At 39.1% G+C, this 24,048-nt stretch overlaps 1 protein-coding gene across 1 annotated transcript in view; it reads left to right on the forward strand.

The window, feature by feature from the left end:
- Positions 1–24,048, forward strand: part of ANK3 (ankyrin 3) — a 317,709-nt gene that overhangs the window by 126,155 nt on the left and 167,506 nt on the right. The window contains exon 8 of the mRNA XM_069460452.1: positions 15,108–15,206. Within this exon, the coding sequence (XP_069316553.1) occupies positions 15,108–15,206 (99 nt within the window). The remainder of the gene's footprint in view (positions 1–15,107; positions 15,207–24,048) is intronic.

Raw genomic sequence — 24,048 nt, forward strand, 5'->3', positions numbered from 1 at the left:
AATCTCCTGTATACATTTCTTACAGAAATATTTTTATCTGAAATCCATTTGTGCATTTGAACTTCACTGGCATCTTACCGTGTGGTATGGGATCTATGTTGTTCCCCACCTGAAGAGGTGAAGTTTCTATGTGCGGCAGCATGGAGTGAGGAAAGGACTCCTCCTTGACCGCTGGGCTCTCATCCTGGCCGTGTCATTGGTCAGTGATGTGGCCCAGGGCAAGTCCCTTCATCACCTGGCCTGCAGTTTTCTTAACAGCCAAATGAGAGAGATGTCGGAAAAGCAACCACGGGCCCTTGCCCTCTGCACCACCGTGAGGGAAGCAGCCTTTGGTTTCCCTTTCCCTTTCACAGTGGAGGGGGTGTAGAGCAGCGGCTAAGGCGATCCACGCTGCAGCCAGACTGCTGGAGTCCCACTCGGGCCCTGTGGCTTTCCCTTGTGCTCTTGGGCAAGTTATTTGTCCTTCAGCTTCATCATCCATAAAATGGGTCCAATAATAGGAGCTCATGCATAATGTTGTGACAACCGAATGAAATAATGCTTTTAAAGTGCTTAGCACAGTGCTTGAGCCACAACACACAAGCAAGGGCTCTAGACATGGTGGTAGTGGCGGTTGTCACCTCTCATCCAGGAGGGGACCCACTCATTGCAAGGCACCTTCCCCCATAAAACATGACACAGGCCAAGCAGGTAGTATCACGGCAGCGCTCTCTATAGCATTTCTGGGCGTGGTCAGAAATGCAGCTCCCCACAATGTTTCAGTTCTGTTACTTGCAGTGCAGTTTGCCAGCATGAGGTCAGCCTTTAAGAAACTATTAATATGACATCGTTTGAGACAGTAAGAACTTAAAAAATCATAGAAATTGGAAGGCACAGCTTTCTCTTTCTTTCACTTTTCCTCCTTGAATATGTGCCCTGCCTCTTGCAGTGCTGCTCTAGCACTGTGGCTCTGAGACCATTTTTAAATGACCCAAATAAATCCCATTTTGGAATTCTGTGAAATATAGTTCTATTAAGGTAGGAGTTGGCAGGGCTTGCTTTACTCATTTGCACTTTAAAAGAAATTATTCATTAGCTGTAGAATTTTCATTCCCTCCATTGAGTGCAAATAGCAGCAAAGGGGCTGCTGAGCCCCAGACGGGTCCTCTACTGAACATTCTGGCACATTGTCCACTCTCGCTGTTAGCAGAGGGTGCATTTGGATCAGCTCAGATGAACCCTGGTGCCCTCCGTAGACACCGCTGTTCTTCCAAGGCAGTGAAAAAACACTGGTCTTCTTCCTCTGCTGGTTTGAAGAACATACAGGAAGGGCAAAGGCCACCTAGAGGGAAGAGGTTAGGGCTTCGAGAACCGAAGGCTGCAGAGGGGTAAGCCTGTGTGGACACAGGCATGATCATTTACCAGCTCTCTCTCAAACTGAAGTGCAGGAGGTTCCAAAAAAACAAGTTCAAGTGGGAGATCAGCATGGACTAGAATAGGTGGGGGAAAAAAATTGAGACGCTGGGCTATGGTAGTAACATAAGGATTAGAATCAACTCCAAGAAATGGAAACTGAAGCCCAGGTGCAAGGAAAAGTGAGGCTGGAGATGAGTGGTGAGTGCAGCCTGCGGGAAGGGGGTCCATGAATGCCAGGCTGGGCTGCCGGCACTGGCTTTGGCCCTGCAGGCAAAAGGGAGTCCTTGCAGGTCTTGGCATGGAGAAGTGCACCTGCAACAGGAGTGTCTGACATCATTAGGGCACACATGAAGGGGAACGAGGAGGCTGGGCTTGAGCTGTGGCAGACTGCAATCACATGGGGCAGGAGCTGACAGCAGGAACACGTCAGACCCCTGGTATGATGCTCTTCTTCTTGGAGACGACTTCTCCAGAGTCCTACCAGAACCACTGGTTCTCACTGGGGGAAGAGGGAGCATCACTCTCCTTAGAAGACCTGGAAATCCGTGGAGGCATTTTGGTTGTCATGGTGGTGGCTGGCATGTGATAGGCGGGCACCAGGACAGCCCAACCTGCTTCAGTGCATAGGACAGTCCCATGCCGATCACCGTGACCCAACCAAATGTAGTGATGCCCCCACTGGGTGGAGCATCTCTTTACAGCCAAGAGGTGGCATGGTGTGATGTCCCAGGTTGGGGAGGAAGGGCCCAGAAGTTCATGCTTGGTCTGGGATTGTGCTCAGTGGGCATGGAGCAAACCCAGGTGAGGCGCCCCTGCGAGCAGTTGGTCAGGAGACCCCGAGGCTCTGCTCAGCGCTTACCGCTGAGCCTTTAAAATATGAGGTGGAAAAAATTTTCACACAAAATTCAAACTAGTTTAGAGAATAGGTTTCATTATTACTGGGTACCAGGGCCTGAAGCAGTCACTCTGTGAGGTATGGCTGTGATGTCCATTTTACACCAGAAGGCAAGAAGTTAAATAAGTTGTGCAAAGCCACACAGCTCTAAAGTGGCGGAGCTTGGGTTAAGACACAGAAAGTAAAACAAGGCAATAAAAAACAGTAAATCAAACGAACCACACTCAGACTGTGTAGTCCGTGGCATTCTAAGCTCAGAGGCCGGCGATGTGTAGTTGCACTGTGGACTTAGCCAGAGTCATCACAAGAGAACCAGAGCTGAGAGCAGCCTCTCTGTGTCCCAGCTGGTGATTCGTTCTCTGCCTGCCCCAGGGTTGCAAGATGAATTCAATACATTTTTAATGTATCCCTAACAATCATGCTTTGAAATGGGCTCTTGATATTTAAAAACTCCATGACCTTATGACTAAAACAAGTGATACACATTTCCTGGTAAGAAATGCAAGGCAGGCTCGCCTTTACAAGGAGTGCAGCCCCCCTGAAATTAAAAATTAAAAATGTTCTAATTGTTTCTAAGTCAGGGCCTCTCAGCCAGCTTTTCCTAGTTTTTTTCAGCCAGTGTTTCCTGTAGATTCTGACTCATGAAGTCTATACTGGGGACTTGCAATTTGTGTTTTTAACAAGTTCCTCAGGTGATTTTTCTGATTAGAAAATATTGACCAAGGGCCATGTTGTGAAAATCTTTCTCTGCATAAATTGTCCAAAGGTGAGTCACAGAAGTCTTTAAAAAATCATTTGCTCATAACAGTTATTTTTATAACCCCTTGATAATATTCCCTCGAATTTACATTATATTTTACAGTTTACAAAGTACATTTGTGTACAGTACATCATTTGAAATTCACAAGAATAGACGTTTTTACAGATGAATAAATGGAAGTTCCGAGGAGTTATTTGGCCCTGACCCTACTGAGAGCGGCAGAACAGGGATTTGAATCCAGACCTTGTAATGCATTTTTGCACGCCTCAGCGCGTGATGTCAGAGCTGGTGGGTGGCGCTGGGGTGGCAGGAGAGACAGCACAGTGTTCAGTGAGTGGCCTCTGTGCTCGGAGACCGAGGATGCTGTGTTGGCCACTGGCGGTAGCTGGGTCCCTGGACGATCGTCTCCCTTGGAGAAGTGCGCTGCACACACAAAAAGCAGTTGGCACTGGATTGATTTTGTTATTTCCAAATCATCTCCCTTTAGAAACTTCAAAGACATTGTGTTCATTTCTTGACATGTTTGAAACTTCAGCAGGCATTTAATTTATCCAAAGACCAAATGAGGGCAAGATACCTGATTAACTAAGAGTTTCAAGTGAACTGACATCTCAAAAGCCTGCAAGAGTAATTTACTTTCTGGAGAGGAAAGAAAAATATTCAACACAGAAATTAATTTAGTTCCAGGTTTATCAGAAGTGATATAGGAGGGTGGAAATTTTATAATTGTAAAGCCTCTTAATATTTTTGAGGGTAGAATGTTAGGAAGAGGGGTGGAATTTTTTATTGAAGTTACAGCATTCATTAGAAACGTTACAGGTAATCTAACATCATTGGATGGACTCATTTCAAATAATTTAAAATTTTAAAATAACTTTCTGAATGTATAGGAAGCAATTAATTACTTTATAATTGAGTTTTAAATTACCCTTTTGGGTCAATTACTATATGTCTCCCTACTCATAGGTATTTCTAGCTGGGAGGGGCTTTCTTTACTATAACACAGAGAGCAGGCTACTTTTGACTGACCTTTAATGGTGACACCTTGGGCCGGGCGCGGTGGCTGATGCCTGTAATCCTAGCACTGTGGGAAGCAGAGGTGGGAGGATTGCTTGAGGCCAGGAGTTCAAGACCAGCCTGAACAAAAGCAAGACCCCGTATCTACTAACAATAGAAAAATTACCGGGAAATGGTGATGCACACCTGTAGCTCCAGCTCCTTGGGAGGCTGAGGCAGAATCATCTGAGATCAGGAGTCTGAGGTTGCAGTGAGCTATGATGTCACCACTGCACTCTAGCTGGGGTGACGGAGCAAGACTCTGTCTCAAAAAAAAAAAAAAGAAAAGAAAAAATAGTGACAGCTTTAAAGAAATATAAAGAAAGCTATGAGTTCTTCTTATTTAAAATGAAAGAGTTGAACTAGCCACTTGTTTAGCCATTGAATATTGTTATTAGCATTGAGCCAGGCATGGTGGCTCACGCCTGTAATCCCAGAACTTTGGGAGGCGGAGGCGGGAGGATCCCTCGACACCAGCCTGGGAAACATAGCGAGACCATATCTCTAAAAAACGATTAAAAATGAAAAAATAAATTTAAAAAGTATTGAATATGCTGTTCTTTTTGGTTGGAAATTGTATGTCAGTCAGCATTTTCTGTGTAGAGACTATGCTACTTGAATACAGAGCTTGAGCTGATGTTTGCCCAGGTTTGGAAGAGACTCACTATCAGGATATACTTTTTCTTCTGTAACCCACTGAAAGAGGCAGCACGGCTTTGGAATCAGACAATTCAAGTTCAAATTTCAGCTCTGGCATTTTCTAGCCATGTGACCTGTAACCCCTTCCAGCTTTACATTGCTCATCTGTGAATGTGAGTTAATAGCATCTATTTTATAGGTTGTTATGGAAATGAAATGAGATGATGCAGGTCTCATAGGGCTGGCGCAAAGTAGAAGCCCTATAATCAGTAGTTTTGTTCCATTTTAATTACATTTGTTCTCATGTAAAACAAATACTTGCTTGGTCTAAATCGGTAGGTGTCAATTTTTTTTTTTTTTTTTAGCAGAACTCTTTTTTTCCTAACAAATTCTTACAGGATAAAAAGACATTTACTATTTCAATCTTCAGTGTCCCAAAACTCCTCATTGTTTATGGAATTATGGAAACTCTGAAATGTACACTGAAAAAATATATTTAAAAAGCTTATACTGAATAGCTGTTAAGATGGCTACTATTTAAAAAACCCAGAAAATAACCAATCTTGGCAAAGATATGAAGATATGAGAACTTGCACACTGTGGATGGGAATATAAATTCATACAGCCACAATGAAAACAATTTGGCATTTCCTCAGAAAACTAAATACAGTTACCATATGATCCAGCAATTTCACTTCTGGGTTGAATTAAACCCAAAAAAATTGAAAGCAGGGTCTCAAGAGGTACTTGGACATCCATGGTCATAGCAGCACTATTCACAGTAGACAAAAGGTGGAAGCAACCCGAGTGTCCATCAACGGATGAATGGATGTTTATCCATTCACAAAATGTGGCATATACATACATTGGAATATTACCCAACCTTAAAAAGAGAGGAAATTTTGACACATGCTACAACATGGATGAAGCTTAAGGACATTATGCTAAGTAAAATAAGCGAGTCACAAAAAGACAGATACCATGATTATGCTTATATGAGGTAACTAGAGTAGTTAGATTCATAGATACATAAGTAGAGTGGTGGTTGCCATGGGCTGGGGGGAAAGGAGAAAGGGGAGTGGCTTAATGGGTATAAAGTTTTCATTTTTCAAGATGAGAAGAGTTTTGGAGACTGGTTGCAGAACAGTGTGAATATTTTGAACCATACTGAACTATATATACACTTAAAAATGGTTAAGATGGAAGTTTTATGTGTACTTTACCATCATTTAATTTTTTTTTCAATTTTAAAGCATATATTGAAAACCATGGACTAGATATCTCCAAAGACCCAGTCACCTGTAACATCCAGTGCTGCAAAGGTCGACAAAGTTTCTAACTGAGGGAAGAGACCCAAGATCAGCTGCCGTTCCAATCTTTCTGCCTCTCTGGCAATAGCTGGGACAGTGTGTTACTGGCTGAGGGGCGGGGAATGGTGTGCACAGGAGAAGCAGGTGTGGCATATTTACTTTAAATATAGTCTGCCTTTCCCCCACTAAATCATTTAGAACCAGAGGAAGCCTTGAGGATGCCTTTTCTAAATTGTTGACGAACCATCCTCTGTTAATTTAAGTGGAAGACTTTGACAGTATTAACAATAAAAAGCTTCATATTATCCGTAGAAGAAAATAAATAAATCTCTTGAGTTATTCAGAGCAGGACAGATCGAAACATTCAGAGCCTGATTTCACAACAAACATCAAATATCCAAGCATTTGCTGCTACTTCTCCCAGAGGCTGGCGCTATCAGGTGTTTTATCAAATGAGATTTAGTTGGTCTCCCTGAGAGAGGAGTGAGATTGGGGAAGTGTCATTGGCCTCAGTATCTTCAGCATCAATCTCAGGAAGGCCAGTATGGACTTAATCTCCTTATCCAGAAAGCACACAGGGACGTGTAGAATAAGCCAGCAGTTAACAAAACTGGAGAAGAAAAAAAGACTTGGCCTAAGACCTATTTCATTTAATTAAAGCCTCATGAAGGGGGGGGGGGGTAAGGGTGCTATACGTAACCTAAACTTTTGTATGCCCACAATATGCTGAAATAATTAAAAAAAGGTATGATACGAAAAAGAAAAAAAGCCTCATGAAGAAAGAAGAAAATAGACTCTTACCAACAGTGGAGCTCATCTTAATAACAAGCACTGTAGCACAAGGGAAGTTTCTGAGTTTATTTTATGCTTATATTACTAATAATAGATCCTCTAAGTTGAATTTTTTTTTAAATAAATAGTCTTGCTTATATGTCAGACTGTGAAGGATGGAGTGTTTTCTTGCCAGTATATTCAATTGCTGGAAGTTTTTCTAGGTATATCCTTAAAATCTCAAATCCTTATCCTTGAAAGTCTCATTTTTGCATATATTTTATGGGCTTCTTAAGGCATTAAAAAGTTTGGCATTCTCATAAAAAGAAATGAAGTACTGATACATACTACAACATGGATGAACCTTGAAAACATTATGCTAAGTGAGAGAAGCCAGTCACAAAAGGCAACAGATCCTATGATCCTATTTCTATGGAAGATCCAATCTTTCTCTCTTAGCACACTGTTAGGTGCTCCAAAAACACTGTAATAGTAAAGATCAGTTATATGTTGGTATCTCTAAGAAGTCAGGGGGACAGCATGATCTGGTCTAGTGAAGGAAGCGTGAACTTGGGATCAGACAAACTATGGCAACTTTGTGACCTTTAGCAGGTTGTTTTGATTTTAGGGACCTCGTTAATATTTCTTCATTTGTAAATTAAAGAAAAAGATTTGATAGCATCTCGTTCTAGGGTTGTTGTGTGGATCAGATGAGACAAAAGATATGGAATGCCTGTGAATTTTCTTCCTCCTTTTGACGTGAATTATCTCCTATCTGCTCTTGAGGGCCCTGTGACGGAGGCAGTGGAGGCCTTGTGTCCACTGCACAGACGAGGAAATCACTTCATTAAAGACGAGGCACATTCCCAGGATCATCTGTCAGGAAAGTGGGTGTGGAAGAGTAAGAATTGAGGGCTGGCCTTGTCGTTCCCAGTAAAATGCACTTCCCACTAGATGTACACCAAGAGATAGGGTTGAAATAAAGCTGTCTTCCCACCCCAGCTCATTATTAAAAACCTTCTGTATATTTCTAAGCCAATTTTAAAGTTTTGGAAATACCGTAAAAATCAATCTTTATTTTCAGAGTTAGATCTTACCCTAAATAGTGATTATTCTAAAATATAATATAATGTAACATAACATAATACTATACAACAGTCTTCTATAATACCAGAAGAATATGATGAACTTGTATGATTATATTGAATTTGTACAAATCCTGAGACAGATTGTTCTGCGTGATATGCTTCTTCTTTTCCTAAAACTAGAAGGCAAAACCTATTCTTCTTAATTGGGATTTTACCCCCTAACTTCAGTGGTTAGTGCCAGTGGTTATAGATGAAAAACCTTATCTAGAAATCAAGAGGCAAGGAGATTACTATAGACTGGGGGGTGGGGGGCGGGAAGGAGGGCTAGAAATCGCACCCTATGTGAGAACACAAATCCACACGTTAGAGCAGCGGTCTCCAACCTTTTAGATACCAGGGACCAGTTTTGTGGAAGACACTTTTTCCAAGGGGGGTGGGGAAGGGGGGTGCATTTCTACCTGGGCTCCAGCTCAGATCGTCTGGCGTTGGATTCTCATGGGCAGCGCTCAGCCTGGATCCCTCACATGTGCAGTTTGCAGTGGGGTTCACACTCCTAGGAGGGTCTAATGGCAGGGGGCGGGGCTTGGGCGGTGATGCGAGCGATGGGGAGCAGCTGTGGGTGCAGGTGGGGCTTGGCTTGCTCGCCCACCGCCTGCCTCTCTGGTTGCACAGCCGGGTTCCTGGCAGGCAGCGGTGGTGCCGGTCTTTGGTGGCCCTGGGGTTGGGAACCTCAGCATTAGAGGGTACAGCAACGATCCATGTTGTTTTGTTAAGTACTTAATTAGTTTATTGGCCCGGAAATTTGAGAGAATTAAACTTGCTGTGTACTGTAATTTTGTTTGGTCAAAATTCTGCATATTTATCCAGATCCTGTTAATGCTTTGTATAAATATTTGTATAGCCGGTTCCCTTCATTGTTGATTGTAAAATGTAGGTGTGTGTATATATGTGATTGGTTTTTAGTCCTTATCCACCGTCTTTGAAAAAGGATTGAGGAGAAGTAAATACTAGAGAAAAGAAGGCACTGGCTAATCCTATTTATATTTAAGTTTTTTAGAGTGAATAAATACTATATTGAATAGCTGGATGGAAAAGTTAAGTTAAACAAGATGCTCTTGTGCAAGCAATGAAAATGGTGGTTTTAAATTAAGCCCAAGGAGTTAGTGAAATGGGAGGGGTTATACCAGGGAACTGGCAAACCTGGGGTGTTGGCCAGGCTTCAAGCCCTGTGACTCCAGGTAAGTCACTAAGCCTCCCTGGTCTCTTCCTTATCTATAAAATGAGTGATTAGACTGAATGAACTCAGAGAGGACATTGTCAGTTAAAACACAAAGACTTCCCAAATGCTAATGTATTCTGTAACATTTTGAATGCACAAGAAAAAAATCTCTTCAGTACAAGAAAAAAACATTTTATTAAGAAGCTAAGTTATACAAAATTAGAGTACTATCTACTTTTGTTTACATTAATTCAGGTCACATTCAAAACTCTAGGTTGAATTTGGTTTTATCCAAGGTTTAATTCAGGCTTCTTCTCAGAAAGAGCATATAGATCTTTAACTCTAGCCATATTTAATTTTCTACTTTAATGAGAAACAGTAATGTAACTTTAGGTACAGGATATCTCCAGGCTTAACAGGTTCCTTCCAAGTTCACATATTAGGGAAGTTCATTAGTAGGTTAAAGCTCTCTGTGGCTATCAGAGTGTAAAGCACAGATGGTAGGAGCTGAGACAGACAGTCCTGGTGAACTGCAAATTAGGCAGTGTTAAAACACAGCCGTTTGTTCACTGTATACTGTGCAAATGTACATAGTGGAAATTTTTTTAAAAGCATAAAGAAGGAAAAAGTCATTTATAATCTCACCACTGAGAGAAATTGTTAACATTTGGATCGATCTCTATATAACCTTTTTAGAATGTGTGTATGTATAATATGTATCATATATAATCTACACGTTTATATTTATGTATAAAAATTTGAGCATATTTTTCATACTGTTTTATATCCTGCTTTATTTAATAATATATCATATTATCCATGTCATTAATTTATCACAGTCTACCTTCAAATATATATTACTTTACGTATACGAGCCTGATAGCAATATTGTTCCAGTTCCTACTTCCCATTTGTGTGCAGTTGTCCTGCATTTTATTTTTGCATATATTATAGACCCCACAATTCATTATTGTTTTTACTTTGGACCATCAATTATCTCTTATATTTACCTTCATTTTTGCCATTTCTAGAGCCCTTCATTTCTTTCTCTAGGTCTAAACTTCTGTTTGCTATCATATTCCTACTGTCTGAAGAACTTCCTTTAACATTTTTTGTATTGCAAGTATGCTGATAATGAATTCTCTCAGCTTTTATTTATCTTAAAAGGCTTTTATTACTCCTTGATTTTTTTAAAGGTATTTTCACTGGGTATAGAATTCTCATTTGGTAGTTGTTTACTTTCAATATTTAAAGATGCCATTTCTTTGTTTTCTGGATTGCATAATTTCTGATGAGTAGTCTACTATACTTATTATCCTTGTTCTCTATATGAAATGTATTTTTACCCCCTCTGGCTACCATCAAGGTATTTTTTGGGTTTTTTTGTTTGTTTGTTTTTTGTTTTGTTTTGTCTTTCATTTTCAGCAGTTTGATGTGTCTATTTGTGGAATTTGTTTATTGTTTATCTTGCTTTGTGTCCCCTGAGCTTCCTGGATTTGTGGTATTATGTCTTTCATTATTTCAAGAAAATTCTTGACCATTATCTCTTCAAATATTTCTTCTGTCCTATTCTGTTTCTTCTCCTTTTGCAACTCCAATCAGCTGTTTTATATTGCCCCACAGCTCTTGGCTGCTCTGTACTTTCTTTTCTACTCTTTTTTTCCCTTTCTTTATGTTTTTAGTTTAGATAATTTATACTGACATGTCTTGAAGTTCAGTGAATCTTTTCTGAGCTGTATGAAGTCTACTGATGAGCCAGCCCAACACAGGAATTCATTTCTAATATTGTGGTTTTTCTTATTAGATGTTTCCATCTGACTCTCTTAGAAATTCCATGTCCTTGCTGAAATTCCCTATCTTTGATGCATATTGTTCACTTGTTCCCACTAGATAGGATGCTGGATATTGTGTGGAATAGGAGAAACTGAGTTAAATAGTGTGTTTTGTCTGGAAATGGGCATACTTTTTCTTCTGTGCTGCAAATGCGAGAAGTGAAGCGCGTTTAGCCAGGAGTTGAGCTGAACTTATATTTTGTTTCAGGCTTCATATTCCTCTGAAGGAGAACTGCCATTGCCTTGTGCTTAGGGTGGAGGCTAGGGAGTCAGAGAATTTTGCTTAGTGTTAGTGCTCCACTCTCAGCTTTCTCTGCACACCTACAGCACAATGGAGGTCTCTCACCATACTCCTGCCTCACCTCTATGGTTACAGAGTTGAAGGCTCTTCATATAAACTGCCAAACTGCATCCTAGCAAGCATGTACAAATTTACATTTCCCCAGCAGCAAATGAGAGTTCTCTCACACCAGGCTTTTTGTCTCTAGTACCAGTGGGCTGTTTTGATATGTTGAGATTCCATAATTCTGTGGCTTGCTTGAACAGCAGAACTGCAGCACCTGACCTTGTGCATAGTAGGGCATTAATCACGTTTTTAGTGATTAACTGAGCAATCATAATATAAATAGTCCGTTGAGTGCCCCTAAGGTACCACTTGAATTTTGACGTGTTCCTAATTGGCAGGAGCAGCCACTACATGATTCAGGAATTAAAAATCTTGCATTTTAGTCGGAAGCTCCATTTGTCAGCGACGAGAAGCAATAGTCTTTAGACAGAGGCATTCTGATCCCTGCTTGAAAAATACCACAGCCCGAGGGTCTGGAAACCTGAATTCTCATCCTGATTCTGCCTCTAATTAGCTATTTCTTAATCTGCAAATTACCAGCTTTATGCCTCACTTTCTTTATCAAATGGGGTTAATGATATTTATTCTATTTCACTGGATTTTTGTGAGGATAAAATGAAATTACAAGGGCGTAAGCCCTTTAGAAGACTGTTTAAGTGGTATAAAAATATAAAGTATTCCTCTAGGAAGGGTCAGACAGGTGTAGAAAAATGTGGGAGTTAGAATTTCAAGGCACCTCCTTGACATCTAGACGTCCACAGTACGAGAGAGTACATGAATATGGAGGAGAACAAAATTAGAAATAGACTTCTTCCTCGTGCTAAAATTAGCCTGTTGGTGGTAAAGGTTAATTAAGTCTTTCTCAATCAACGAGGGTACATTTTTAAAGGGAAAGCATGCAAGCCCTTACTCACCCTGGGAAGTGATGACGTCTTTGTGTTACATCCCACTTGGGGCTCAGTGAGGCTCCTGCTGCACTGTGTTTCCTGTATCCCTAACCTGACCCTCTTCCTGCTGTCTCAGGTGACAGTCCATTCATTCTGCTGCTTGCTTGGGTCATCAGAGCAACATACACTTGCTCTCAGAAAACAGAGACAACCAAAACAAACTTAAAAGTCACCACGAAGTATATTTCCTTCTGTCAGCTTTCACTCACACTGAATAGTCCACACGAAGAAAGACCAAAGCACACACAATGCACAGCACATAGTTTCATTTCCTCTGTTATAACCTGTTACACACAGTTGAAACCTTTAGCTGCAAGCCGGTAGGTCTAGAGCAGGGATCAGCAAACCTACTTCTGCAGGCCAAATCCAGCCCCCACTGTCTGTTTTTGGAAATAAAGTTTTATTAGAGCACAGCCACTCCTGTTTCTCTACATTCTATGTGTGGCTATGACTGCTTTTGTGCCACAATGGCAGAATTGAGTAGACGCTACATAGGCTATATGCCCTGCAAAGCAGAAAATACTGGCCGTCTCGCCCTTTGCAGAAAAAGTTTGCTACTCTGGTCTACAGCAGTGACATTAGCCCTGTTTACTCCCTATCAGCGCTACTAAGACAGATTTGTTTTACTCAGGTCTCTTTCTTCTTTCATTTAAGATTTATATTTTAGCATCTGAGAATAATGAGATACACTGTACAGTCTCTCCATTTGTGGGAGAATATACAATCATTAAGAGCATCTAACTAGGAAAGCTTACAGAAAATACAGAGGGAAAAAGACATGTAAAAAAATAACCCCAAGAGGATGTAATCAATCCAACCCAGATTGTGGAAAAGTCTACACAATAAATTACCCTTTTTTTTTCCCAACAAGTAAATGGACATGGAAAGAAAAAGTGGGGTAGGGGAGATTAAAAGAAACTTAAGGGAATTTTCAACCAAATGCAATATGTGGACCTTCTAATTTGAACAGACCAACTGAGATAGTTGGAGATAATGGGAGAATTTGAATATGGATGAGGTCTTGAGTGCTATGAAGGAATTATTTTTACTTTCTTAGTTATGATAATGATATTGTGATTTTTTTCAAAACATCCTTATCTGTTTGAGATAATTAAATTGCACTATTTATGGGTGAAATAATGTGATGCCTGGGATTTTTATTTTCCTCTTCCTAAGCTCTTTTAGCAAGACAAAAACAGTAAGGGGCATAGAAAAAATAATAATTGGCAAAGGGTTGATACTTACTGAACCAAGGTAAAGAGTACCTCAAGTTCATTATGCTTTTTTCTCAAACTTTGCATATGTAGGAATTTTTCATAATAAGGTAATTTTTTAAATTATGCATTTAAAGTAAGGGGTGTTGGGAGAAAAAAATTAGAAAAAGGGAAAAAAAAATTAAATAAAACCATGCATTTAAGAGTTTAAATGAGGCCGGGCGCAGTGGCTCACGCCTGTAATCCTAGCACTCTGGGAGGCCAAGGCGGGTGGATCGCTCAAGGTCAGGAGTTCGAGACCAGCCTGAGCAAGAGCGAGACCCCGTCTCTATTAAAAATAGAAAAAATTATCTGGCCAACTAAAATATATATAGAAAAAATTAGCCAGGCATGGTGGCGCATGCCTGTAGTCCCAGCTACTCGGGAGGCTGAGGCGGTAGGATCGCTTAAGCCCAGGAGTTTGAGGTTGCTGTGAGCTAGGCTGACGCCACGGCACTCACTCTAGCCCGGGCAACAGAGCAAGACTCTGTCTCAAAAAAAAAAAAAAAGAGTTTAAATGATTGTGTTGAGTCCTTCCCTCTGAACCACAGTTCTATGTAAAAAAAAAAAAAAAAAAAAGTTGAATCCTCATTCTGCCAGCTGTTTTTCCATCTATAAAATGGGGATTGTCATTCATATTATATATGGCATTATGAGGATTATAAAAATTAGATAGTAAAGAGTTTAGCATAGTCCCTGACATGTAGGAAGTGATCAATACCTAATAGCTACCATTTTGTATCTGTTAACAAATGATAAATATGTAATCCCTGTGAGCCTAGTTCATTTATGATATAATTGACTCTTTGTGAATAACAGGCCCACTTTGCTGCTACACAAGAATAAGAAAGAAAAATAGGAATTTTTTTTCAATATATGCATACATTTCCTTGACGGTCTGGAAACAATCATAGCACCTGTGAGATGCATGGAGAAAATCACCATGGGAGTTCACCATCGAAATCAAGGAGAACACAATTAGAATTTCAGATTGTCCTAATAACCTGGTTGTTCTATGAGAGCAGTTTTAAAACAAAAATCATAGTTTTCTATGAGATTGCTAACAAATGCCTGTAAACACATTTAGGTACCAGGGGCATGGGCAGTCATGTGACTATGCATAGAACTGACAGATTTTCCAGTTTGAGTTCTGTCATCTCTCCTTGACAACCTGATGCCCCTGCTGGACCTGGGGAAGGCTCTGAGCCACATGACACTCCTTGATCCCAGTCTGGACTGATTTAATCAGCCACTTGTAGTCAACCGCTCATTAGCCTATATGCATTACACAAATGTGCGGGAAAACACATTGACTTAACGATGTAGGACTTTTAAGCAAAAAATCATTTCATCCATCAGTCACTTCAAGTGATTAAAATAAATAAACCTGGACCTTGCCCCACAGCCTGTCTCCCTTAAAATTAATCCCTTTTTTGAGTCTTCTGAAGAAAATTACTGTCAGAGAGAAATGTTGAGAAGCATAACTGCTCATAAAGGATGTTTAGAAAGAAGAAGAACAGGGGTATACTGGGGGAAGTTTAGAAAGCAATGCTTTGGTTAAACCAAGGATATTAAAACTTTTTTTTTCTTCCACAGAATGACATCACTCCTTTACATGTTGCATCAAAAAGAGGAAATGCAAATATGGTAAAACTATTGCTTGATCGAGGAGCTAAAATCGATGCCAAAACCAGGGTAAGAATATAACTTACATACATGCTTATACTTATTTTCAGGAAATAGGAATGCTTCTCCGAAAACCTTTGAACTGGTTCAAAAATGGCTTTATTTTTGTTTCATTTATTATAGTCTCTTGGAAAATGACTGCTACGTTTATTCTTCTTAAGATGGGGTGGGTGTGCTGGTGTACACCTGTAGTCCCAGCTACTCAGCAGGCTAAGGCACAATGATCACTTGAGCCCAGGAGTTCAGGGCTAGAGTGTTCTATGATCACACCTGTGAATAGCCACTGCACTCCAGTCTGGGCAACACAGTGAGACCCCATCTCTGAAAAAAAAAAAGGGATAACCACATACATATTTTTGAGCTTTTGTCCAGGCCATGAAATATATACATATATATCTATTTAATACATGTTTAAACAGTGCTGAGTTTAATTATAAAAACAAGGTCTAAGATCTAGAGTTTTCATTGAGTTAAACTCTGCAAGTTGAGCTATTCAGTAAGTTTGATATTACAACCAACAGTTATTCTATTTAAAAACAAATCTGTCTATCCTTATGCACTGCTGGTAGGAATGAAAAATGGTGTGGCCACTCTGAAAAATGGTATAGAGGTTGCTCAAAAAATTAAAAATAGAACTACTGTATGATCCAACAATGTCAGTTCCAAAGGAATTGAAATCAGTATGTTGAAGAAATATCTGCACTTCCATATTCATTGCAGCATTATTCACAACAGCCAAGATGTGGAAACAGCCCAAATGTCCATCAACAAATGAATAAATTAAAAAATGTGGTATATACATACAATGGAATATTATTCAGCCTTAAAAAAGAAAGAAATCTTGTCACATACTATGACATGGATGCATCTTGAGGACAGTATGCTGAGTGAAATAAGCCAGTCACAAAAGGACAAATACCATGGGATTCCACTTACATGAGATGTCTAGAGTAGTGAAAATTGTGAACAGAAAGTAGAATGGTGGTTGCCAGTGGCCAGAGGAAGGGGAAATGGGGAGTTGTTGTTTGAGTATAGAGTTTCAGTTTTGCAAGATGAAAAAGTTCTAGAGATTTGTTATACAACAATGTGAATATACTTAACACTACTGAAGTGTACACTTGAAAATGGTTGTAAGGGTAAAATTTATGTGTGTTTTACCACAATTTTTTAAATTAAAACCCACAAGTCTGCCTAGCTCGGAATTTATGGCATGTTGCTTATCTAGTGTGATGCATTGTGGGTAGGAAAAAGAATTGAGACTTCAAATCTGGTTTGAATCCAGATTCTGCACATAGCTAATTGACTTAGGTAGGCTATTTAACCTTTCTGAGTATAATTTCTCTATCTGAAAACAAGGAATATTAATGGCCACCTTGTAGGATTATTGCCGTGATCAAGATAATGTTTGGAAACTGTGCCAGCATAAAGTAGGCCAGAAATAAATGCCAGCCATTGATAGTATATCTCAGAGCCCCAATTAGTATTAAGCTTCTAACCAAGGATTTTCTTTCTCAACATTTCATGTGTGTGTTATGAGGTCTGAGCAAGAGCCAATCTAATAAACGGGTGATCTCACCATAAACATCCACCTGGCTGAGGGTTCTAGATAATTTCCCTGTCTTGTGATTGTACCTTCTACAATCCTGTGCTTCCTCCTTCCAAGAATTCTCATCTCCATGTTTCTAAGACTAGCCTAGTAATCTCTCAAATTGATTTCTGTAGTGCTTTGATTTACTATTTCATTTATTATTCATTGCATTTATTCACTCAACCAATAAATGATTATTTAGTGTCTACTATGGGCCAGACATAGCAGGTAAAAGAGCAAGACAAAACGATACCTTCCCTACCCTCATGAAGCAGGTGGTGGGCTAGGTTGTCCTCTGTACTCTGACCCTAAGACAGTCCAGCCATAGAGATCCAGCAAGAGACCCAGACTTCTTTTTCTTGATGATTATTGAACCTGAAAACTGTGTATGTGCCTTAAAAGGAACAAGGTTTCTAGCAAGGAAAAGTGAAGGAAGATGAAGGCTGACCCCTAAAGCACTGTCTGGCTGGGGAGGTAAATTGAATAGAGGGCCTATTGAACTGACTTTGCACCATTCCAGTAAGAAGCAAGTACGTAAGAATGCTAGAACCATTGCTTTAAATGGCACAGGTCTTCTGCTCAGCATAGGCTAAAGAGGTTGTAAGGAATAAAAAGTAGAGATGCGTTGTCTGTGTTGTTATCGTGTGGAGACAAGAGGTCATTTGGAAATAGAGAGAATCTTTGTCAAGGGAAATGAGAGTTATGAAGCCAAGCACAGAAGACAAGTTTGAAGAGATGCCTAGATAACCAGTTGGGGTTTTAGTTGGCATGTGGATTGCAAATTACCTTATTTCTCGTTCTCTTGAAATAGTCTTCAGTCACTAGAACAGCAAAATTACTTGTCAGTTGGGTGCAGTGGTCACGCCTGTAATCCCAGCACTTTGGGAGGCCAAGGCAGCAGGATCGCTTGAGGCCAGGAGTTCGAGACCAGCCTAGACAACATAGCAAGACTCTGTCTCTACCCAAAAAAATAGTTAGCCAGGCATGGTAGCGCACACCTGTAGGTCCAGCTACTCAGGGGGCTGAGGCAAGAGGATTACTTGAGCCCAGGAGGTCAAGGTCACAGTGAGCTAGGATGGGGCCACTGCACTCCAGCGCTGGCCACAGAGCAACACCCTATTTCTAAAAAATTACGTGTCAGTCATTTGGCATCATTTATCACACTTAACATGCTGTATTTGGTACGGTGGGAAAAGGAAAGGGTACACAGGAAATTCAGGTCCCATCTTTAGGGGGCACATAGTATCACTGGGGTGGACCAGGAGAAAACATACAAATTCTTCTGGATAAAGTATTAAAGATAGGAAATAATGTACATAGGCAAAATCTGGTATGCAACTTGCTTTCTGTGCCACTTTGCCTCCCTATTCTGAGGCCTGTATTATTTTCAGCCCAGACGTGGACTCCTTTTTACCTTCCATTCAGTTCTGAGATTGACTTTTCTCCCACGCTGTGTGAATGTGAAGGAAAGACTGGACCAGAGAACAGAAAAGCCTTCCATTCTTTTGCTGTTGTCCTGCATGGAATGGGTTGGGGGGAAGGGTGTCCATTGTGTATAGATGAAATTCCTGGCAGGCTGAATGGAAAAAATCCTAGTACATACCCAAAATATGTAAACTGTGTCGTGTTCTCCCTATCAAAGCTTCCCTTCTCTCTTGCTGAAATGATGAAGTAGTGATTGGGTGTGTGGGTGGAAGGGAGGGAGCTGGCTAAAATGTCAGAAAGCCACAGGGACAAGCCTAAAAATAAGAAAGTAGAATGACAAGTTTTAACTACCCAAACCTATAGCACTTGAGAAAATAGATATTGTTATCTACCCATCGACCTCCTACCAAGTACTTACTGTTGTGGGTGCCTTGTTTGCATCTAACAAATCTAACCTGCTGCACACTCATGTCCCATGTTTAGAGACAGGAAAACATCTCCAAGGCCAGCAATGTAAAGGACCTCTTCCCTGTTGCTCTGTGCCCTGCACGGGCTGCTGACTTAGTAGAAGATTCGCTTTCAAAGAAGACTCTTAGGGCCCTTTCATTCAAGGAAGTAAACTTGAGTTGTGTTCAGAGTAATTTACGTAAGATCTGAGTGAGATCTTACCAGCTGGAAAAGTAGAATGTGAGAATTCAATTTTACTCTAGTGCCTGATCTCCAGTCTTAAGTGTGCCTGGCAAATGGTAGACTGTGCCCTGAGCAAAGTTCACCCTCTTGAATCTTTTCCTTCCCAGGACAGATAGGGAGTTGTTCCCCATGATCTCACTATCTCAGCTGGAAGGCAGTGGATAGTGTACCTTTAAGAATAATTAGTTACTGTAAAAGTCAAGATGATCGTACATGAATCTTCCTGGAGAAGTTTAGCTAGGATCTGATGAATTACAGAGCCTTCATGTTTCTATTTAGCTCATTTCAACAAAGCTTTTCCTATTTCCCCGGCCCCATAATGCTGACTACTTTCAACTGGCTTGTTAACTCACGCTCCTATGGATGGCCAAGTGTTAAGTATGTAGCATATCTCTGTAGCAGTGGTGGGAAATGTGCTAAAATAGGAACACCTATCAAGGCAAATTTTTCAATCTGGTCTATCGGCAGCATTCTAATTTTAAAATGATTTAGGAAGTTTGTTTATTTTTTCAACAAGATCTTAATGGCCTTGTTTCTTTATAGACTCAAATGCTTTGCTCAGATTTCTTTCCACTGAATTCTTGCTCTCTTCAAAGCCAGAATGAATATTTAGCACATGTTGAAGGAAGATACTTTGCAGTAGACGGTCTCTTGTCATTTTCATTTGGCTTTGTATCAATTCACAGCCCAATTAGAGGCTCAGTATGGACCCTAAATGAGAACCTTTTAAGATTTGAGTTCTTTCTTTTCACTGACTCCTCTCCATCTAAGAATAAAGGCAGCTGTGCTTATATTTAGTGCTTTAGAGAAGATGCAGAGTTCCAGGTGGAGTCAGTAATAGCATTACTCTGATTCCCAGAGTGCTACTCTAACTCTGCCCCTCCCAACTTCTAGCCTTCTTCACAAGGTGCCACTGCCCCCATCCTCGTAGAATCCTATTACTATGACATTACATGCAAAGCTATACCTTGACACTAAGATGCACATATTCATCTTAGTATCTGTAGCACTTAGCATACTTAAAACACTTCTTGGCACATACTAAATGCTCAAAAATTATTTGCTACATATATTGAAATAAGATACACTCCACTCCTTAATGTTACATTGGTCAAAAAGTCTTAATTTACTTGACTCTATTCTTGTCTTGTGGTAATGTCATTTTTCTCCCTGAAGTTAATGGCATCCAAATCATTTATAAGAATAAAGAGGTATTTATGCACAGATAGATGAAGGGTTTTCAAAATACTTCCAATCTGTCAATTGTTAAATTCTTACTATCTGGAAAAGTGTCAAGAGACACTTGGATATTCTATAATTTTAGCCTGTGCTTTCCCAGAAATGCAGCTGGTTCTGTTTCTCATACTAAGAAAAAAATAAATACTGATATTGACTTTTGCTTTTCATTATATTTCCAAAAGTGTGATTGCCTTGGTTAAAAGTTTTAATAAATCCTTGAAGAAAATAGTAGGCATTTCAAAGTCATAAAGTAGTCTCTCCCAGAGAGAAAATTCCAAAACAATACTTCTTCTTTGGAGTTCTAAGATAGGCATGTTAACAGGAGCATTTGAAATAATGCAAAAGACTGAGTTTCTACATCAAGAGTAATTTGAAAATATTTCTTCATGTCATACAAAAATATATTGATTTTTTTTCATTTTTATGTGAAAAATATTACAGAGTAATTGCTTGATTAAAAGAAGGACAAGTAATCATGAAATATTCTTAGCTTTCAAAACATGAGGAGTTCTCTTTGAAGGAAAGAATGTCTTTTTGCAGTTGCAAAGAGTTCTGAAACCATGGAAGGAGCACCTTTTATTTTATTTTTCCCCCTCTCCCAGTGATTTTATATTATACTACAGACCTCATTTTCTTTGCCAAATTAGAGATATAAAAGTAAATGTCATTTGCCTGTTTAATCTACAAAGCAGGTTCAGGACAGTTAATTGCTATGTGGTACCAAGTGCTGACAGTCAGAAAGTAATCTACTTTTTCTCCTATTTTTCCTTGATATATGTTGGTAATACAATTTCTTTTAAATAGCTTGATATCCATTAGGCACACAAGTACTCTATGGTTAATCAACTACAAGCAACTTTAATTTCCTCCTTCCTCAAAGGAACGATTAAGTAAATAAATTATTATTGTTTTTTAATTGTGAATATTTGAATTTTTTAAACATGTAACATATAAGAACCATATGAGAACCACCTTTGCATATTTGAAGTCTTATGTAATAGGTTACTCAGTATCCACCAACTGAAAAGTAAAGAATTCTATTATGTATTCGTAGAAGGAGTATTCACAAAGTGGTATATGATAGAAATAAACACAAAATAAGATGGTGTAGTGTGTACAGACCACATATTTTAGTTTTACTCAAATGTATGGCTTCAAGTAATGATGGAGTACCTTGCACTGGATTAAGGCTTCTGCTGATAAAATCATAAATTCTGGACAAAACCAAGCTGCTACAAGTTCCAGACTCTATAACATATCACTCAACAATATCCAGTATGTAATTTAAAAATTGCTAAGCAAAGTCAACTGGAAAATGTGACTTATAGTCAAAAGAAAAGTTAGATAATAGAAACAGATCCATAGATGACTCAGCTGTTGGAATTAGCAAAATTTAAAATAACTTTGATAAATATATTAATCTGTAGGAAAAGATAGGTATAATGGGTGAAGAAAGGAGGAATTTCAGGAGAAATAAGGAAACTATTTTTTTTAAAGAACCAGATGGAAATCCTAGAATTGAAAGACACAATATCTGAAATATAAAAAATTCATTGGATGGGATAAACAGCAGGTTGAATACAAAGGAAGAAAAAATGGTAGACTTGAACACAAGTCATAGAAATCATCCATACTAAAGCACAGAAAGAAAAAAAGGTGAAAAATCAAATATACCCTGTCAGAAACCTGTGGAATAACAGGTTGGCTAAACCCATACAATGGAGTCTAAGGAGCAAAGGAAGAGTAGAATGGAACATAAAACGTACACATTTATTTCCAAATTGGATCATATAAACTGCAGTCCCCTCATCAAGGAACCTTAGGATACCCCCCAAAAGGATAAATACGAAGAAAACCACACAGAGGCACATCATACTGAAACTGCTAAAAAGCAAAAATAGAAAACAATTTCAAGCAATTAGAGAGAAGACATATCACAAATGAGAAAGCAACCATGCAAGTGTTATCTGACTTCTTATCAGAAACACTGGAGGCCAAAGACAATGGAACATCTTTAAAGTGCTAAATTAAAAATATCTGTCAATCTAGAATTTATATCTAGTAAAAAAAATTAACATAGTAAAAGCAAAATAGACAGTTTCAGATAAGCAAAAGCCAACATAATTTTGTTACCATCAGGCCCATACTGACTAAAATACTAAGGGAATTTCTTCCAGTTAAAGGAAATGATACCAGGTGGAAATTTGACTCTAAAATGAAGGAAAAAAAGAATTAGAAGTAATAAATATGTTGATAGTATTAAAGTCTATTTTTCTTTTCTTGAGTTCTTTAAAAATCAGTTGTTTAAACAAAAATATCAATCTATTGTGAGGTCTCTAATACACATAGAAATAAAATATGTAGCACAAAAGATAAAAAGCTAATAGTATAAATAGAATCATAATATTACATAATTCTCATGCATGAAGTGGTATATTCAATATGTAATATTAGTATCATACTATTTAATAATATAATGACTAATATAACATTATTTAGACTGTAACAAGTTAAAGATCTATATTGTCATTCTTAGGGCAACTTGCCTCTTGAAGAAAGATTTAGCTAAAATGCCAGAGGAGGAGATAGTCAGTGATAAGTATGATGATTCCATGATCAGAATACTAAATAATAGTCAACCCCAGGGAAGACAAGAAAGAAGAGACAAAGAACACAAAGAACAGAGTGGAAAAATACGACACAAATACCATAAGGGTGTGTTGTAGTCTCAGAAAGAAGGCTGTAGTTTTCCAAGCAGAGAGAACATAGAAGGATTTTACCGTATTTTAGTTTACTTTTCACAAAATCGATGATACAGTCAGAGTTTTAAGTGAAAGTACTAATACAAGAATACTTTTGCCATAGTTGAGGCCTTTTGGTACTATCATCATAACTCTTCTCCTGAGCACTAGCTACATTTTCTTTCATTGTTTTCGGTTTTTAATTAAACATTATTACATTCTGTTTCACACCCATGAGATATCTGCAGAGTTCTCCCTGCTTGACTTCCTTTTTCTTCTCTAGAGTGAATTTTTTGCTTAGGAAGAAGAAAGAAAGGGACCTAGAGGACACAAATCACAATAAATATATCTCTCTTGAAAATATTTGCCAAGTCATGAATTTGTGTCACTCCATTATTGACTTTGAGCAAATTCAACCTGTTAAGGACGTATTCTGGGTTCATATTCCTGGGTGTGATGCCTTTGTCCTGCTTCATGCTTTTCAGAAAAAATCAGACCTGAAAGTAAGCCTTTTTGACCTTTGTGTGTACGAGGTTTTGCTCTGAAGCTAGCGGAGTATTCTGTCCAGCCAGTGACATGCAGTCCCCACTTCGCTAATAAGATTACTGTCACTGAAATGAAATATGAGATCTGGACTAGCCAGTTTATGTTGCTTCAGAATGTTGCCTGAGGGAAACTTGTTCATTATGTCAGTGCTTTGACAGTCAAGGGAACTGGGAAAAAAATTGCTAACCCCATACAATTTCATTTCCCTCCCATAATGTTACTATGGCAACTCAGCATCCCTCTTTCCTTCTCTCGTGTCCGACTGTGTGTGTTGACTTTCTTGAGGCAGCCTCGCTCGATCCCCCAAAATTGCCCTTGCCTAACATTTTTCAACTGGAAGTCAACACTGTTATATGCAGATGAAAACTGCTTTTTTGGTCCAGGACCCATTCTAAGTGACACTAAACATTAATTGTACATTTCCAGGGGTTGAAAGCAAGTAAGAATCCTTATTTTGCATTGAAAAAAAGCTTCGCTCTAATTTTAGGGAAAGGAGTACACCAGTTCACTGCTATGTTGCAAAGCACAATATCGATAATAGCTCTTTTATTAGGCTTCTAGTATTCTGTGTTAGAAAAAGGAAAGGTTTATTTGGAGCAAATTTTGAGAGCTAAGAGACTCA

Source organism: Eulemur rufifrons, chromosome 28 (assembly GCF_041146395.1).
Source record: "Eulemur rufifrons isolate Redbay chromosome 28, OSU_ERuf_1, whole genome shotgun sequence".
NCBI lineage: Eukaryota > Metazoa > Chordata > Mammalia > Primates > Lemuridae > Eulemur > Eulemur rufifrons.